This window comes from Onychomys torridus, chromosome 10 (genome assembly GCF_903995425.1).
Source record: "Onychomys torridus chromosome 10, mOncTor1.1, whole genome shotgun sequence".
NCBI classification, from domain to species: Eukaryota; Metazoa; Chordata; class Mammalia; order Rodentia; family Cricetidae; genus Onychomys; species Onychomys torridus.
In genome coordinates, this window is record NC_050452.1 from 65,355,567 (window position 1) to 65,372,014 (window position 16,448).

Here is a 16,448-nt window from a genome sequence, read left to right on the forward strand (position 1 = left end):
GTTTTATATCTAACTTACCTTTTATCATAACTGAGGAAATTATAACTATCTAGTCTTCAACCACATCAAAGACCTCAGAAGGATATAATATTACCTGAGAAAGGGAGAAGGATGCAAGCAACTTTCGGGAGTCTTGCAGGGTAGACAGAGACAGCTGGCAGCCTGGACAGTCACCTAATGTTTCTTTGTAAAGTTGGGACATTTGTCTTTAGCCCACAGGGCTAGAGTCTCTTGGTCACTTCTCTCAGTGTCCTGTAGAATGTCTGGCCGTTTCCTCTGCGAAGCAGGAACCTGAAGGACCATTGTGTCAAGCAAAGTTCAGTGGTCACCTTTCTATGGGTCCTGTACGTTCAGTTGATCGAGCAGTCCAGGCAAGAACAGTTTCTTGCCAAAATGGCTATTTTTGACAAGGTGAAGATAAGATATGAAGTGTCTTCAATGCCCATCCTCGTCTCTGAAGTAAATTGGTGTTGCCAGGAGCAGACATGTCTCACTGTCCAGAAAGTCTAAATTTTAAAAATATTTTAAATGCCATATTCTGAAGGTCTTTGAAGTATTTGAAGATTACCTATCTATCTGAAATATCTCTATGTATACCTAGAAGACTTAACTAACATGGCTATAAGTATGATTATCACAGATGATTAATTATTAATCTATTTTTAATTATCCATTACAATTTTAAGTGAGCTATACAAACACAATACCTTAAACACGAGTAGAAATATATACATAGTATAACAAAATTAACTTTAAGTTTGTATCAATAGACTAAAATCTAAACCAATGTAAAACATTTTAAACAAGTTTTTGCTCTTTACAAGTAAGTTCCCTAATCTACCCTTTCATCCTATTATACCTATATCATATCCCCCTTTCTTCTTTAGAAAGAGATCTCATTTATAATCAACCTGCTTTAAAGAAAAATATTGGTTTTTTTTGTCCCACACCAGAGGGCTCTTCTGATTTGGGACACAAGAATCTCTTAACCATTTCTTTTAGCAATATGTCTGGGTTTAGAGAAGGAGTGAGCCAATTCCATCTCCAAAGCCAGCTGGGAATTTTGGGAATGTGGGCGTAGTTTCTCTTACTACTTCCTGCTGGAGGGGGGCGCTGTATCTTATGGGGACACAAAGACAATTTTAGGATTATGGAGTAGTCCATTAGTGTGAACCTCTGAGCCAGTTGCCTTGAAACCATTCTGGATGTCGGATCATCTGGGCCACTGTGTCATTGGAGACCTTTCAGGTGGTCTTGGCTGATCAAACCTGATGTATCTTAATCTGGAATAAATCCATAGCCTCTGGCTTTCTGTGGAAACAAAAGCAGAGACTCCTTTCCAAAGCAACATATCCTTATATCCAAATTTTGAAGTCAAGGTACCTTTAAAATTTACATATTTGTTTAACTCAACAGCTTTTATGATCAAATCTTTTTCTATAGTTAAAAATCCCAAAGACAACACAAACCAGATTCTCTGTGTAATACCCATCTTTGTAAGACTGAAATGCCTCTGTGGCTGCTGGCTCCGCCCACCTCTGCTTCCCAACATGGCGGCAGTTACAGTACCGCCAGCTCTGGGTCTGGAGCCATGTGTACCATCAACTATCAGAAGCAGTTCTATCGAAGTAGTGCATAGCCCAGAAACTTTCTTTTTTTTTTTTCTTTTTTCTTTCTTTCTTTTTTTTTTTTTAACTAGCAAAGGCTAAATCCACCATGCAGCAGAGTAAAGTGCTGCTTGTAGATTCCTCATTCCAGCCACACTGCAGGTCAGATGCACACTCCAGGAACCCACCATAGTAGCTCAAACCAGCAGGCTGCCGCTAACTTGAGAGAGACAATTAGGAAGCTGTTTTTAGCTCCGTTTTAGAATCTTTTTTCTCAGGTGTTAGGTGGAAACGCTTGCCAACACGTTTGGGCGCCATTTGTAGTTAGAGTTTTCCTGCCTGGTCCAGTCAGGACAAATCTCTCTTACCCGCCAGTCCCACAGTCACTCAGACCCAACCAAGAAAGCACACAGAAACTTACATTGTTTACAAACTGTATGGCCGTGGCAGGCTGCTTGTTATCTACTTCTCTCTTAAATTAACCCATTTCTGTTAGTCTATACTTTGCCACATGGCTTGTGGCTTACTGGTGTCTTTACATGTTGCTTTTCATGGCGGTGGCAGGCAGTGTCTCTCTCAGCCTTCTACTTCCCAGAATTCTCTTCTCTCTTGTCCCGCCTATACTTCCTGCCTGGCCACTGGCCAATCAGGACTTTATTTACACAGAGGGATATCCACAGCATTGAGTCATTGAGTCTTGTGGCATTACAGTTAGCTTCCTCCTGTAAGTATGTCCAGGAGGGAAAAACAACATCTCATTCTCTATGAGAATATGAAAACAAATTGAGTCAAGTCTAAAGTTTGACTGTTTTGTAAGATGTACTGTAGTTGTGTTTTTATTTCTCAAATTGTTAATAAAGCTTATTTGTGAAGTTGATAGCAGGTCCCTTTTTGAGAAAAAAGCCTGAAAATTTCCCGGGAATGAGTCGCAAGCGAATGTGTACTTCATTTTCTCAGTATTAACTTGAAAGTGCACAGAACAATGGCTTTGAATCATCATAAGAGGACTTAGGCTTATCGTAACCTCAGAAAACAGTATAGCTTGTAGGGAGAGTTTTCTGTGGTTCTTATGAGGGGAAATGGCTAAGTGTTTAAGAACCTGGCTTAGAGACTGTCTTTATTAAATTAATTTTGAACAGCTGGTTTTCTGAAGTTGTAAGGGAAGGAATTTTTTTTTTTTTATGTACACATTTTGGTTTTCATTCTTAATGTAAGGGCATAGTTTAACATGACACTGTATACTTGGTTTCAATTTTTGGGGATTTTATGATTGTTTTCTTCTGAGAATAAAATGTAGCAGTTGTGTGTACATTGCATCACGTACTTGATAAACTTTAGGTGTTAAATGTAAGGCCAACGTTGTGCTTTTTAGATTTGCTAGCCTTTATAAGCTTCACATAGTGCAATGGAATGGTAATATGGTCATTCTCTTTGTAACTATGGGAAAAGTAAATAACTTGCCCGTGATAACCCAGCTAGGGGGTACAGCTAGGATTCCTTTAAAGTTCATCTTAACTATGGTGTTACTATGTCTCTTTGTTACTATTTTGTAACTGTTAAGGGCAGGCAACTGTCCCTGAGGAGCTGATGGGAGTAGCAGAGTGGAGACAAACATTATTGCAGTGTAACTTGGTAGAGGAATGCCTCAGCAAAGGTGAAAGTTGATAGTCTCTCCTGTCTTTGAAAGTGAGGGCTCCATCAGTGTTCTCTATTGGAAGCCATTCTTTTACATAGTTCATTCGGCACTAGGAAATACTCTTGGTTGTCAAAACTTGGTTGAGGAGAACTCAACTCGAGCATCTAGCGGGTGGAGGCCAGATAGGCTGTTACACATCTTAAAATTTTTTTATTAGATTTCTTTTTATGTGTGTTTTGCTTACATGCATGTATATACCCTGTTCGCATATAGCGTCTGTAGAAGTCAGAAAAGGGCACTAGAGTTAAGGATGATTATGAACTGTCATATGAATGCTGGGAATCAAATCTGGAGCAACAGGTATCCTTAACTACTGAGCAGTGTCTCCAACCCCTGCTGTCAAACATCCTATAACACATAGGACTGCATTTCTTAAAGAGTAAATTGAGAAGTCCTGCTTTAGGTATTTCTATTTGGCATACATCTTTTCATATCAGTACACGTATTTTCATATGAATCCCCCACCCCCGTGTGTGTATTCAATGGTACATGCACCTGAGTGTGTGAGTGTGGGGTTATACTAAAACCTAGTAAAGCCATCGTAGAGGCTCAACCTTCATGACCTGACTACATCTCCAAAACTCTTCTCTTTAAATACTGGGGATGATGGTTTCAATGTGAGTTGCTAAAGGCAGGGGTATGAGGTAGGACATGGATTTTCAGTCTGTAGCCATACCTTAGTTTTTTCTTTTTAAAATCCCTTTTGATATTTAAATACAGTCATTCCCCCACCCCAGTACTATATTGTTTTGGTGGTTCTGCATGTGTTTAAGTGCTTGCCTCTGTTTTGTAACATGTCATTCATTTTATGAGCTAGCCCAGCATTGATAAAATCTGGTGCTGCAGAGTTGTTCCTTGTCCTGTAGACATGTAAAGAGTTAACTTACTGGGTCTTAGAGTTATAGTTGCCTTTCTGCTGGACAGACAGAAGTGAAGAGTACCAAAGACAAAGCAAGTGCAGAAGTCTAGAGGCTAGTGCTCATAGACACTCAGTTGTGTTTGGGTCCAGGTGTCACGATGAGACAGACTCATCCAAGTTTTATGGGGCAGTGATGTTGCCCGCCTCTAATCCCAGCACTTGGGAGGCAGAGGCAGGAATATTTCTGAGTTCAAGGCCAGCCTGGTCTACTGAGCGAGTTCTAGGACATCAGGACTACATAGTTTAGAAACTCTTGTCTTGAAAAACCAAAAAGGGGACACACACACAGCTTTACATAGTTTGAAAATAGATAATTTTATTTCGTTACTTCAAAATATTTTCTTTTGATTTCATTATAATTTAAAATGTATATACTAATAGTCTTTAGGTGATATAAAAAACACATAGAAAAATTACCTGTTACGTACAAGGGAAGCGACATAGATCCAAACAGACAAAACGTTTTTGGGGTAAGGGTGGATATATACAGCTAGAGCAAATTCAACATTAGGGACATCAATGTTATGTACTCCAGTGCTGTACACTGCTTCAATGAGAGGCTTCACTTCGGAATAAGGCATGTGAAGGGGAAATCCAGAGAACTGAGGAGAGAACATATTTGTACTTGTTAGTAAAGCTTGAAGAAAAAATACATTTTCCTTATTTAAATTATATAAGTCTTAAGATTGAATCCTTAAGACATGAGTTTGTTTCATAAAAATGAAACGTTTGGAAGGTTTAATATTTTGTTTTAGTTACTGGCATATTAATGCACCACCAGTCATTCACTGTTCCCATCTCTTGATATGCATGTGGCCCATGGAATTCCACAGATCCAGGTAAATAAAGCTGATCTATGCATTCTACCCCAGACACAAAAATTAGTTTACAGGGTGGGCATGTGATCACTGTGAGTATCTGAAACTTGGTATGGACAGTGACCCACAGATGCCCTCACTTGCTTTGGGCAGTGTATGCAGATGTGTCTCTTGGACTTGTTCTAGCATTTGTTTCTATGAGTAAAGCCTGCCTGAGGATGTCGTGTCACCACATAGAGGACGTCACAGTGGGAAGACTTGCAGAGAGTGGAACAGTTTTCCACTGCTAAAACTGATGAACTGAAGACATTGTAATAAGATAGTTAATCTTCATTTGACTCAGTGATTCATCCATTTTTGGCTTCCATACTGTTTATCTTACTGCACTAATTAACACTGGGTAATTATTCCCCAGCTGTAGGATATGACATAGGACAAACCACCAACAACAGGTAGTAGACAGGATATATAGTTTATTAAGTGGGAACTTTTATTGAACAATCAATCATTATAAAATACCTTTAAAACTTAACCAAAAGTGTTTATTTTCGCCTTTATGTACAGTTGAGTTTAATGTTTAGCCAGGTGTTTTTATTTACTACTTAGGATACATGTTATAGAAAGTATTGTTTTTCATAGGCTCTTATTGATAAGATAATTACTGAGTTTTAAAACATTTCATCATATTTCTTTTTTGGTGTATGGTACCTTACATATGTGCTTCATGGTTCTTGTATAGGTAGTTTGAGCCCCCCAAATAACTCCTGGGTAACGTCCAGTTTGGGGATGAGGAAAACACCACTGGCCATTTTACCATACTTGTGCTTACCCTGTAGTCTCCCAACTGCTTCAGCAGTTCTGCCCTGTGGTCGTCTTCTATATCTTCTCCTTGACTTCTTTCCAGCAGAGGCAAGAAGTGCCGCAAGGTAGACGTACAGTGCCTGTTCCATCGAGTCAGATGGCGTGGCCTCCAGTCCATGATCTTTTCTTTTAGTATCTTTTCAATCCTATTCATAAAAAAATATACACATTTATTTATTATTTTTTTGTTATTTAACTTTTCCCATGTTCAAAATTAATTTGTATGCAGCATTGGATTCTGGGGAATGCTTGAATGAATTTTTGATGGTGGTGTTTTCCCAGACAGATTAGCAGCTACGTAAGGTCAAGTGCCTAAGCGGTCCATGTTCTTGAAAATTATATGCATTGCAATAGGAAATAGATACAGACAGGATAAATGGGAATACAGTGCCTCTGATGACACAGGCCTAGCCAAATCGAATATATCCAGTGAGACATTTTTTTAATTACAAAATCTTATTTTTCTATTCATTGGTAATGTAATAAATAAATTATACCCAGGCATAAGGTTTTTATTATGTTGGGAATCTGAAATATTTATCAAACACTTAATGCCTTATATTGATTTTTGTAACTGAGTGAGTCATTCACAATAGTTTTTTGTTTTTCAAAATTACCTTAAAATTGCCTTTTAAAATGACAGCTATGATTGCATTGGGTTCATAGGCTATGAGGCATGAACAAAAAAATGAAGGAAAACTACCATTTGATAAGCTTATTTGCTAGCACAGTGCTAACTACCTTTTAAAATCTTGATTGATTCTCAACAATAATGTTTTGATGTAGGGGATATTCCAATTTTACAGAAGAGGACAGTGGTGCTGAAGTTCAACACTGCTGATTCCAAAGCCTCTTGCCTGTCCTAAGTACAGGTTGGAGAGAGCCTCACAGCTCCTCCTTGCTTAGGAGCTATGGGTCCACTTTTGGACTGAGTAAATTATGGATGGATTGTCAGGTACTTCAAAAATGAAGAAATCAGTGAATCTAGTAATAGTGTGTTGAAGCCATTAGCTGAGACTCAGGATTATATATTGGTTTCTGTAGACCTGTGGTTCTCAACCTGTGAGTCACGACCCCTTGGGGGCATGTCTTAATGACACTTTCTCAAAAGTTACCTAAGACTGTTGGAAAACAGATATTTACATTACTATTTAGAACAGTAGCAAAATTCCAGTTACAGTGTGGCAGTGAAAATAATGTTATGGTTGGGGGTCACCATAACATGAAGAACTGTATTAAAGGGTGGCAGGCAGCAGCATTAGGAAGATTGGGAACCACTGCTCTAGATGGAGATCCCATACAAAGGCTTTATGAAGAATTTGGGAGTAAATTGGTGTTCCTCACAATTATGTTTTAAAGGGTTTCATTTCATCTTGTATAATGTGACAAATAGTTCTTCACACAAAGTGACTCAATGGGAATGAAGCACAGGTTTTGAAATCAGAATGGTGTGTCTGCTGTCAGAAGCTCATGTTAACATTTAAGACGTGTGTGGGCCACTCTGAACCTCAGTTCTCACATTTGTGAAATGGAGAGTAGGTTCAGTTGAACAGCATTGGAATTACAAAGAAACACAGGCTTTAACCAGCCTTCTCTATGGGTTAGGTTCACAAGCTAGATGAAGTCCTACAAGCCACTAAATGGACAAAAGAGGCATAAGCCAAGGATTATCGTGTACCAACAAGATCCATAATTAAAGGATGTTAAGTTTCAACGAGTTAGCCTTTGGAGAACTACATGTTACTAATGTTCACCCCTGTATTTTCACCCACAATATGCTTATGCTGATGCCTCATTTGAGTCATGGGATTTATACATCATATCTGTACTTGGTATCTGCATACATAAAGTTTTAACAACTCTGATCATTTCATATTGATCCAAGCTGAGAGTTTAAAATTTGTTACTATGCTTCTAGTGATAGATTGCCTATGGATCTGTGGACATTTTGTTACCTGTCTTGTAGCTCAGCAGCAGCTGCTTTGTCTGTGCGTTGGTAAATTAGCTCTTCAGGCTATAAAAGAGAAAGAAAGTTCAGTCAGCACCTACACTTAATTTGAATAGGCATTTCTTCCTTTTCTAAATTTAAGTTTCCTGGAGGCCAGAAGGGTGTCAGAGCCCTTAGAGCTGTAGTCACAGTTATAAGCTGCTATGTGTGTGCTAGGAACCGAATGTAGGCCCTCTTCAAGAGCAGCAAGTGCTCTTAACCTATGAGTTATCGTATCTACCCCTATTTTTCTTTTCAAGTAATGACATTTGAGACTGAATAAGAAAACACAGCCTAAGAGATGCCAAGGAAAGTCGAACCAAGGGCAAGGGAAGTGCCACAAATGACAGTGCTTTGCCAGTCCTTCTCACTTTCATTTCCCTTAGCACTTGCCACAGAAGTAACCCCCAACTGAAGTTCTCTTCAGATCTTTCCTTCACCGAGTATTGAGGACTTAACTGTTGCTAAGCACTTTCATAAGTGATGGACGTAGGGATATAGCCATAAACCCTGTGTTATGTTTACAGTGTAGTAAGTGAAAATAAATGACCTAATACATTGTGTTTATTATTTTACTATACTTCTGTGTATTCCTTGACATTCTGCACTGTTTTGCCTATTTTCCAAATTTGAGTTTTATGAACAGGCAACTTTCTTTTTCTGCCTTTATATTAGAGATAACAACATACTTTCACAGTGCTAAGTTTTATTAAAGCAATCATTTGACTGCTACAAAGTACTACATCATGTGGTATAATTTGTCTCTTACTGTTCCCGTTCTTCAGCTACCTCAGATTGCATTCCTGTGAAAAATTGCCCATGTCCCACCTTCTCACAGGTGAGAATTCCCAAAGGGCAATGTAATGCTGGTTTGAAAGGTTTGTGCCATGACAAAGGGTACTTTATATCAAACCCAGCTGTTTTCTTCTCAGTGTGTATGTATGTCCAAACACCTTTAACAAACAATGTTCCTGCTTACAAATCAGAATCGACTTGTCAGACTCTGAAGCTAATTTTATGAACCTCCAGTGGGTTGGACCTTTAGTTTGATTTCATCCTTAGCAGTTAGGATCAATTTAGTGAATTAATACCAACATCAAAAAAAATTAGCTGTATTTTATAATTCTATTTAAGTCATGGACTTCCTATATAAAAACTTTCAAATATGTCTAAAATGTGAATACCAGTTTTTCATATGTTAATGCATGCTTCTTCATGTAAATTTGTCTCAAATTAGAAAACTAATCTTTTAAATCTTATATTTTGTATACTAAACTAAGAGTAGGATTGAGGGCCAAGGAATATGTAGTTATTTCATGTAAAGATTTCATGTGGCTTTATCCACATTTGGCTGTTAATAGAATTATACCTGAACACTGGAAAGGCCAGGATATGGAAGGCTTCGTGAAAAAAAAGATTTCCAAAGTTTGGGCTTCGCAACATCAAAATTTATCCTTAGTGGTGAATCATGGTGTTGAATATTAAACCAAATCTAAAAAAAAGTACATTAGGATATATGTTAGCAGATGTGTACACAGATGTGTATGTATGATACAGGGAGGGGCAGTAAAGGAAGTACAATAGGATACATGTTAGCAGATGTGTACACAGATGTGTATGTATGATACAGGATGGGGCAGTAAAGGAAGTACAATAGGATATATGTTAGCAGATGTGTACACAGATGTGTATGTATGATACAGGGAGGGGCAGTAAAGGAAGTACAGTAATATATATGTTAGCAGATGAGTACACAGATGTGTATGTATGATACAGGGAGGGGCAGTAAAGGAAGTACAATAGGATACATGTTAGCAGATGTGTACACAGATGTGTATGTATGATACAGGGAGGGGCAGTAAAGGAAGTACAGTAGTATATATGTTAGCAGTTGTGTACACAGATGTGTATGTATGAGGGAGGAGCAGTAAAGGAAATACAATAGGATATATGTTAGCAGATGTGTACACAGATGTGTATGTATGAGAAAGGAAGAGAAAGTGAAGGAAGCCAAGAGTCACACAGGCTATATTTTTTTTCTTTAAATTTTTTTTTTAGGTTTTATATGAATTTTACAATCAGTGATATCAGTTCTCAGTTGTTTTAATATTCTTTCAATGTCTCTGTCTGTCTCTCACACACACACACGCACATACACACTGTAACTTTTTTTTTTAAACAAGAGAAACTCAGTTTTCTCAGTTGACAGATTTGCTTTGACAGAAGGGACTAGGAAAAGCTCTGTTGTGGAAAGCTAACAAGTTAGAGCCAGGGCAGAAACTGGATCCTCTGAGACTAAAAATCTTCTGTACTGCTTCTGAAGGTCTGATGACTAATTAAACCAAAAGTTTAATTTAAAATTAGTAAAAGTGGACAGTTCTCCCAATCCTGCCAACTTACTTACATTCATATAAATGTTCATTTAAATGTTTGTGTTTATACATTTTTTTTACCTATATAAAATAGATACATAAATTGGTCAACTTAAATAACCAACCATATTTAAGAGGAAATGGTAATACTCACATTATCAGGACCAATTAAACAGCCAACACTTTTCAAGGGGCAGAATGTATCAAATTGTCCATAACAATGCCCACTGCAGGGATTCCATATTAAATAATAATTTTTCTCCAAAGTTAGCACATAGGCAGTTGGACCCTGAAAAGAAATAGCCATTAAAATACTTTCCAGTTAATTATAAAATAAAGTCAATAGTAGTTTACAGAATTTTTTTTAGATATATGATTTCTCTCTCTCTCTCTCTCTCTCTCTCTCTCTCTCTCTCTCTCTCTCTCTCTGTGTGTGTGTGTGTGTGTGTGTGTGTGTGTGTGTGTGTGTGTGTGTGCGTGCCTGCCTGCCTGAGGAGTTAGAGGAGGTCAGCAGATCCCTCAGGCTGGATTCATAGGCTGTGAGTTGCCCAACAGAGTGCTGAGAACTGAACTTGGGTCCTCTGTGAGAGCAGTAATTATTAACTGCTGATCCATCTCTCCCATCCCAGAAACAGTCTTCATTTCAGCTGGACCTTTGCTTTCTAAATTTTATGGCTAATGGATTTTAAAATGGGAATAGATTTTCTTTTCAAAAATCTTAGATTTGGTACTAGTAGAGTGCAGTAATCAAAGATGATACTTTCCTTACCAGTCAGTATATCTTAAGGCTTGCTGAAGAACTCTTGCTAGTGGGCCTCTTTACAGAGCCAGTAAAGTTACCATTTGAGTGTCTAGAAGGCTGGTTATACCAAAGTACTTTTTCAGTTCCTAATAAAGTAACTTACATTTGGTACACAGTCTATAGTTACGTGAACACATAGAATTGGAAGGATACACACACAATGGTTAAGATAAGGATGTTTACTTTCTACTTGGCATTGTCATATATTATAGATTCTTTTATTCAGTGAATATTCATTTATTGCTGATGTGTGATAGATGTTGTGGTATGACTTGCTTAGGGTCACAGAACCTTGAGCTCAGGCCCATGACTTGCTTGCCTTGTCTTTTCCTTGTACCGGGTGGTAGGTAACTAATGGTATATAATTCCCAAGGACTCCTCTAGAGTTTCATGGCTTCTTTCAAACACCACTTTAAATCAGCTGATACTATCCACACACACTTGTTAATATTGTCCCAGAATTACTCATTGTGACCCAAACTTGTTAGTATTTTTCTGTGGGGTAGGTAATACTCTGAGAGTCACCAAGTCTTTAAGCTAGTAACAGGTTGACAATAGCAGCAAAACAGAGCTGCCAACGTACCTTTTTACTGTGTTTTATCTGGTGTGTCCCCCACTGCCTCCCAGATTAGTAGCAGTAAAAGAAATAGGGTAAATAGGATGCATATTAAAAGAACAGCCAAATAGGGGCTGTTGATGGTAAAATGTTCAGGTTTGCCAAAATTAAAGTGAAGTGTAGGGCCCTGTGCATGCAGTTAAGCCAGTGCATGTGGTATCCATTGTGGTTCTCTCTGCCTGTTGTGTTTCTGCCACGTCATAGCAATTCGAAGGACTGTCAGGAAAATCAGCCCTGCCCATGAATAACCACACTCATTTGTAAATAGCACCTTATGTGGCCGTACCTCAGGAATAGCACTGCCCATCACCAGCCATGCTTTCTTACCCAGGGACAGAAAGTAATTGCATAGCAATACTGCATGCTCTTCTTCATCTCCTGCCAGGAGATCAAGAAATTGCTGACAAAAAAGAAAAAAACGTTATATTGATTGTTTTGTTCTAGATTGACCATGCATGCAGGATTTCATTTGCTTTGCAGTTCAGGTTGGTCTGGTACTTGCTATATAGCTCAGACTGGCCCTGAACTGGCGATATCTAATCTCAGCCTTTTTGTCCCCAGGAATGGGATTAACGGCATGCATGTCTCATCATATTAGCTTCTCATGCAAAATGTAATGTCTTAGTTAAGATCAGTGCCTTAAAGTATCAGACATTTTTGTTGCTATGCTGATGATTCTTTAATGGACATCATGTTTACTTTAGCATTGATGCCGATGGCATGAATATCTAAAATCAATATGATTGCAGTGGGTAGAAACAGTAGATTTCCACTTTAATGTGTATTTGATAGTTCACTAGGGCTAAACATTTTCTAAGTGCATTACATGAACTGACTAACTTATCCCAGAGCTCTCCTTATCAGCCTTGCAGATGCTGAAGTATAGAGGCAAAGATCAGGTGGTAATACCTATGAGGTGGCAACCTAGTCCAGCTCTGCTGATCTGCTATTCTCTTCTTTGTATATTTTCATGTATCTTTTTGAGAAAGAGACCCCTTGTGGCTCTAACATCTTTACCTCTAAAAATGCTGAGATTTATGTTGCTAACATGCATTTGGGAGGAAAAATGGTAAAGTACAACTAATTTTTTTCCATTTAGGACCTTCCATCCAAGAGTGTGTGTTAAATTTTATGGAGACATCAGACAACCTGAAATCCAGAAGCACATTAAATACCTTCATACTACCCATGATCCCTGACTTAGTGCAAAGAATGTTTGACATGGCATACCTTAGGAAGTTCACAAATTAAGAAATATACAATTTCTTACTGTAGAGTGAGATTTAGACTTTTTCTAAACAAAGCTGTGATTTATTAATGTAATATTAGGATAGTTCATCATCAAGACAGGTGAAATGTTATTTCCATTCTCTGTGTGAATAATTCTTTGAAACAATACTTTTTGTTGGGGGGTGGGTGTTGCTGAGGATCTAACCTATGTCCTTGCACCTGCTAGGCAAACATTTACCACTGAATTGTATCCCCAGCTCTTATTTTCTTTTAATTTCCAAAGTTTGATAAAACTGAACCAGGAATAAAACTATTTCAGAATTTAGCTCAAACTGCTAACAGATGGCCAAGAAGATATTTGCGATGACTAATGAATGATGCAATCTAACATTATGCAAGCCATCTAGCTGATGTGCAGTTAAGGCAGTAAAGCATCCACGAACAAGAACTCACATCTGATGTGCTCCATAGGTCACAGATACCAGCAAACGAAACAGTATCCGGCAAGAAAGGGATCAAGGACACGTATCGAGCTACCAGTTCCTGTATAAAGAAAACTAACTTTTAATAGAACTTCCAATAAGATAGAAAGCTGCATCCCCATTTAATTTCCCAAAAGAAGCTTCATATATGTGTAGAGAATGAAACTGATGTTCACAAAGTGCTTACTAAATGCATTCATATCTTAATCCTCTCCTAAAGCCATGAAGAAGGTTATCTTACAAAGAAATTGGCACTAGTGTCCCTTTGAAATGTCCTTATTTCACACACTTCTTTTCTTATTTGCATTTCCTTGGTTTTTTTGGGGGGTGGGTGGGTGGGCATGCAAGACTTTTAGAATCTTTTTTTTTCGAGACAGGGTTTCTCTGTGTAGCTTTGCGCCTTTCCTGGAGCTCACTTGGTAGCCTAGGCTGGCCTCGAACTCACAGAGATCCACCTGGCTCTGCCTCCCAAGTGCTGGGATTAAAGGCGTGCGCCACCACCTCCCAGCTAGAATCATCTTATACTGTACTTTTCTTAGCCTGGTCCTGAAAGCAGCCATTCATTCTTCCAAGGAGCACTTGCTTATTTTAGAAGGGAATAGAATATTGGAGTCAATCTGGTTGTTGTAGTATAATTCACAATTTGTTCCTCTCCAAGGAGGTTAATTACTTTTATGTTTATTGACTTTCCATGTTTATACTTCTATGAATTTTCTTTTAAGAATTTGGACATTTTGGGGCCAATGAGATCTGTCAGCAGGTAAACATACTTGCTATCTGAACTTGAGGACCTGAGTTTGATTTCTGGAGCCCATGTGTGGTCGTTTGAAAGAGAATGACTCTCACAGGCTCATGTATTTGAACACTTGATCCTTGCATAGAAAGGATTAGGAGGTGTGGCCTTGCTACTTGGGGCAGGCTTGAGATTTTAAAATACTCATGCCATTTCCAGTGTGCTCTCTCTGCTTCCTAGTTGTGGATAAGCATGTGAACTCTCAGCCATTCCTTTACCAGGCCTTCACTACCATCATGTACTCTAACCCTCTGAAACAGTAACCCCGAGACTCTTTCTAAGTTCTCTGGGTCATGTTTTGTCACAGAAATAGAAGAGTAAGACAGAAGTTGCTATTAGGGATTGGCCTATTGCTCTTATAGATAGAACCATGTGAGGTTTTTTGGATAGTTGTGGAAGACTTTGAAACTTTGAACTAGAAAAGTAGTTGACCCTAAGAAAGACACAGGGATCACTCAATGACAGAGAAATGGATGAGATCTACATGTACAACCTGGACGAGAGTGGGAGTAATGAAGGGCAAGGTTTGAGGGAAAGAGAGCTTAGGTGAGCAGGAGATCCCAGCTGGGTCAAGAACAGAAAGGGAGAACAAGGAATAACAGACCATGATAAATGATTACCACATGAGAACAGGAATAGGCAGAGTGCTGGAGAGGTCCCCAGAAATCCACAATGATACATCCTCTGTGGACTGCTGGCAATGGTCGAGAGAAAGCCTGAACTGACCTAGTCTGGTGATCAGATGGCCAAACACCCTAATGGTCATGCTCATCCAATAACTGATGGAAGTAGATGCAGAGATCCTTGGCCAGGTGGAGCTCCAGGAGTCCAATTATTAGAAAGGGGAGGGACTGTAAGAGTGTGAATTGTTGAGACCAAGATTGGAGAGTCACAGGGACAAATAGCCAAATGAATGGAAGCACATGAATTGTGAACCAAAGGCTGTGGAGCCCCCGGCTGGATCAGGCCCTCTGGATAAGTGAGACAATTGAATAGTTTGAACTGTTTGGGAGGCCCCCAGGTAGTGGGACCCAGACCTGTCCTTAGTGCATGAGCTGGCTGTTTGGAACCTTGGGCTTACACAGGGACACTTTGCTCAGCCTGGAAGGAGGGGACTGGAGCTGCCTGTACTGAATCCACCAGGTTTCAATGAATCCCCAGGGGAGTCTTGGCCCTGGAGGAGATGGGAATGGAGGGGAGGGGCTGGGGGGAAAGGTGGGGTGGGGGTGGGAGGGGGGAGGACAGGGGAACCCATGCTGATGTGTAAAATTAAAACACAAATACAATAAATAAAAAAAGGAGAAAAAGAAAGAAAAGTAGTTGAACACTGTAAGCAGAGCCTGTAAGTAGGTCATCCTACTCGGAGCTTGGAAGAAAACAGTAGTGTGCTGAGAGCTATGAGTCCCAGCTCAAGAGGCTTCAGAAGAGAACAATAGCAACCAGCTTAGATGCCGTTTTTTTGTGCTATTTTGGCAAAGCATGGCCTATTTGCTATTTCTCCATGCCATAAGTGCTTTCTCCCTTAGCCTCATGCCTCATCAAATCTTGGCTCTAGTCACCATGAGAGCAGATAACCCGAGAGCAAACACTTTCAGTGTCTTTGATTTGTTTTCTCTCAGTTCTGTCTTAGCCATAACTTTGGAAATATTTGGAATATTTTATTTATCCATTCTAAAAAGTCTTACTTGGAGCAGTTTATGCACATTTCCAATTCTAGGAAGATCAGAAATCACTATTATGGGTACTGAGGATGCAGTTCAGCGGTGGAACACTTCTCTAGCATTCCAGAGGCCTGAGATCAATCTCTATCCACAACTCACAAAGGCCTATTTGGCTTCCTATAGAAGCTAATTGTATATAGTGAATTTTATATCTACGAAAGTCATATATGTGTGTGTGTGTACACACATATATATACACACACATATATGACTACATTAAAACTTAGAAGCCAGGTGGTGGTGATGCACGCCTTTAATCCCAGCATTCCAGAGGCAGAGGCAGGCAGATCTTTGTGAGTCTGAGGCCAGCCTGGGCTACAGAGTGAGTTCCAGGAAAGGCACAAAGCTACACAGAGAAACCCTGTCTCAAAAAACGAAAACAAAAACAAAAAACCTTAGAAACAGTTACCCCCTTTACTAGCTATATCCTCAGAACAGTTATGGGTTATAGTATTCACTTAAAACTGGTTTAATATATATATAGCTTATAGTCTATACAATTTTATGGTGGGTAAGGAGTTTTGAAGCCTGTGACATCTCTCGG

General features: G+C 39.1%; 1 protein-coding gene across 1 annotated transcript in view; it reads right to left on the reverse strand.

Annotated features, from left to right (window-relative positions):
- Positions 1–4,550: 4,550 nt before the first annotated feature.
- The window catches only part of Cc2d2a (coiled-coil and C2 domain containing 2A), a 73,305-nt gene continuing 61,407 nt past the window's right edge, over positions 4,551–16,448 (reverse strand). The window contains exons 27-33 of the mRNA XM_036200346.1: positions 13,362–13,451; positions 11,965–12,078; positions 10,415–10,549; positions 9,258–9,380; positions 7,857–7,915; positions 5,870–6,047; positions 4,551–4,824 (exon numbers count right to left, since the gene is read on the reverse strand). Of these exons, the coding sequence (XP_036056239.1) occupies positions 4,636–4,824; positions 5,870–6,047; positions 7,857–7,915; positions 9,258–9,380; positions 10,415–10,549; positions 11,965–12,078; positions 13,362–13,451 (888 nt within the window). The 3' untranslated portion in view covers positions 4,551–4,635. The remainder of the gene's footprint in view (positions 4,825–5,869; positions 6,048–7,856; positions 7,916–9,257; positions 9,381–10,414; positions 10,550–11,964; positions 12,079–13,361; positions 13,452–16,448) is intronic.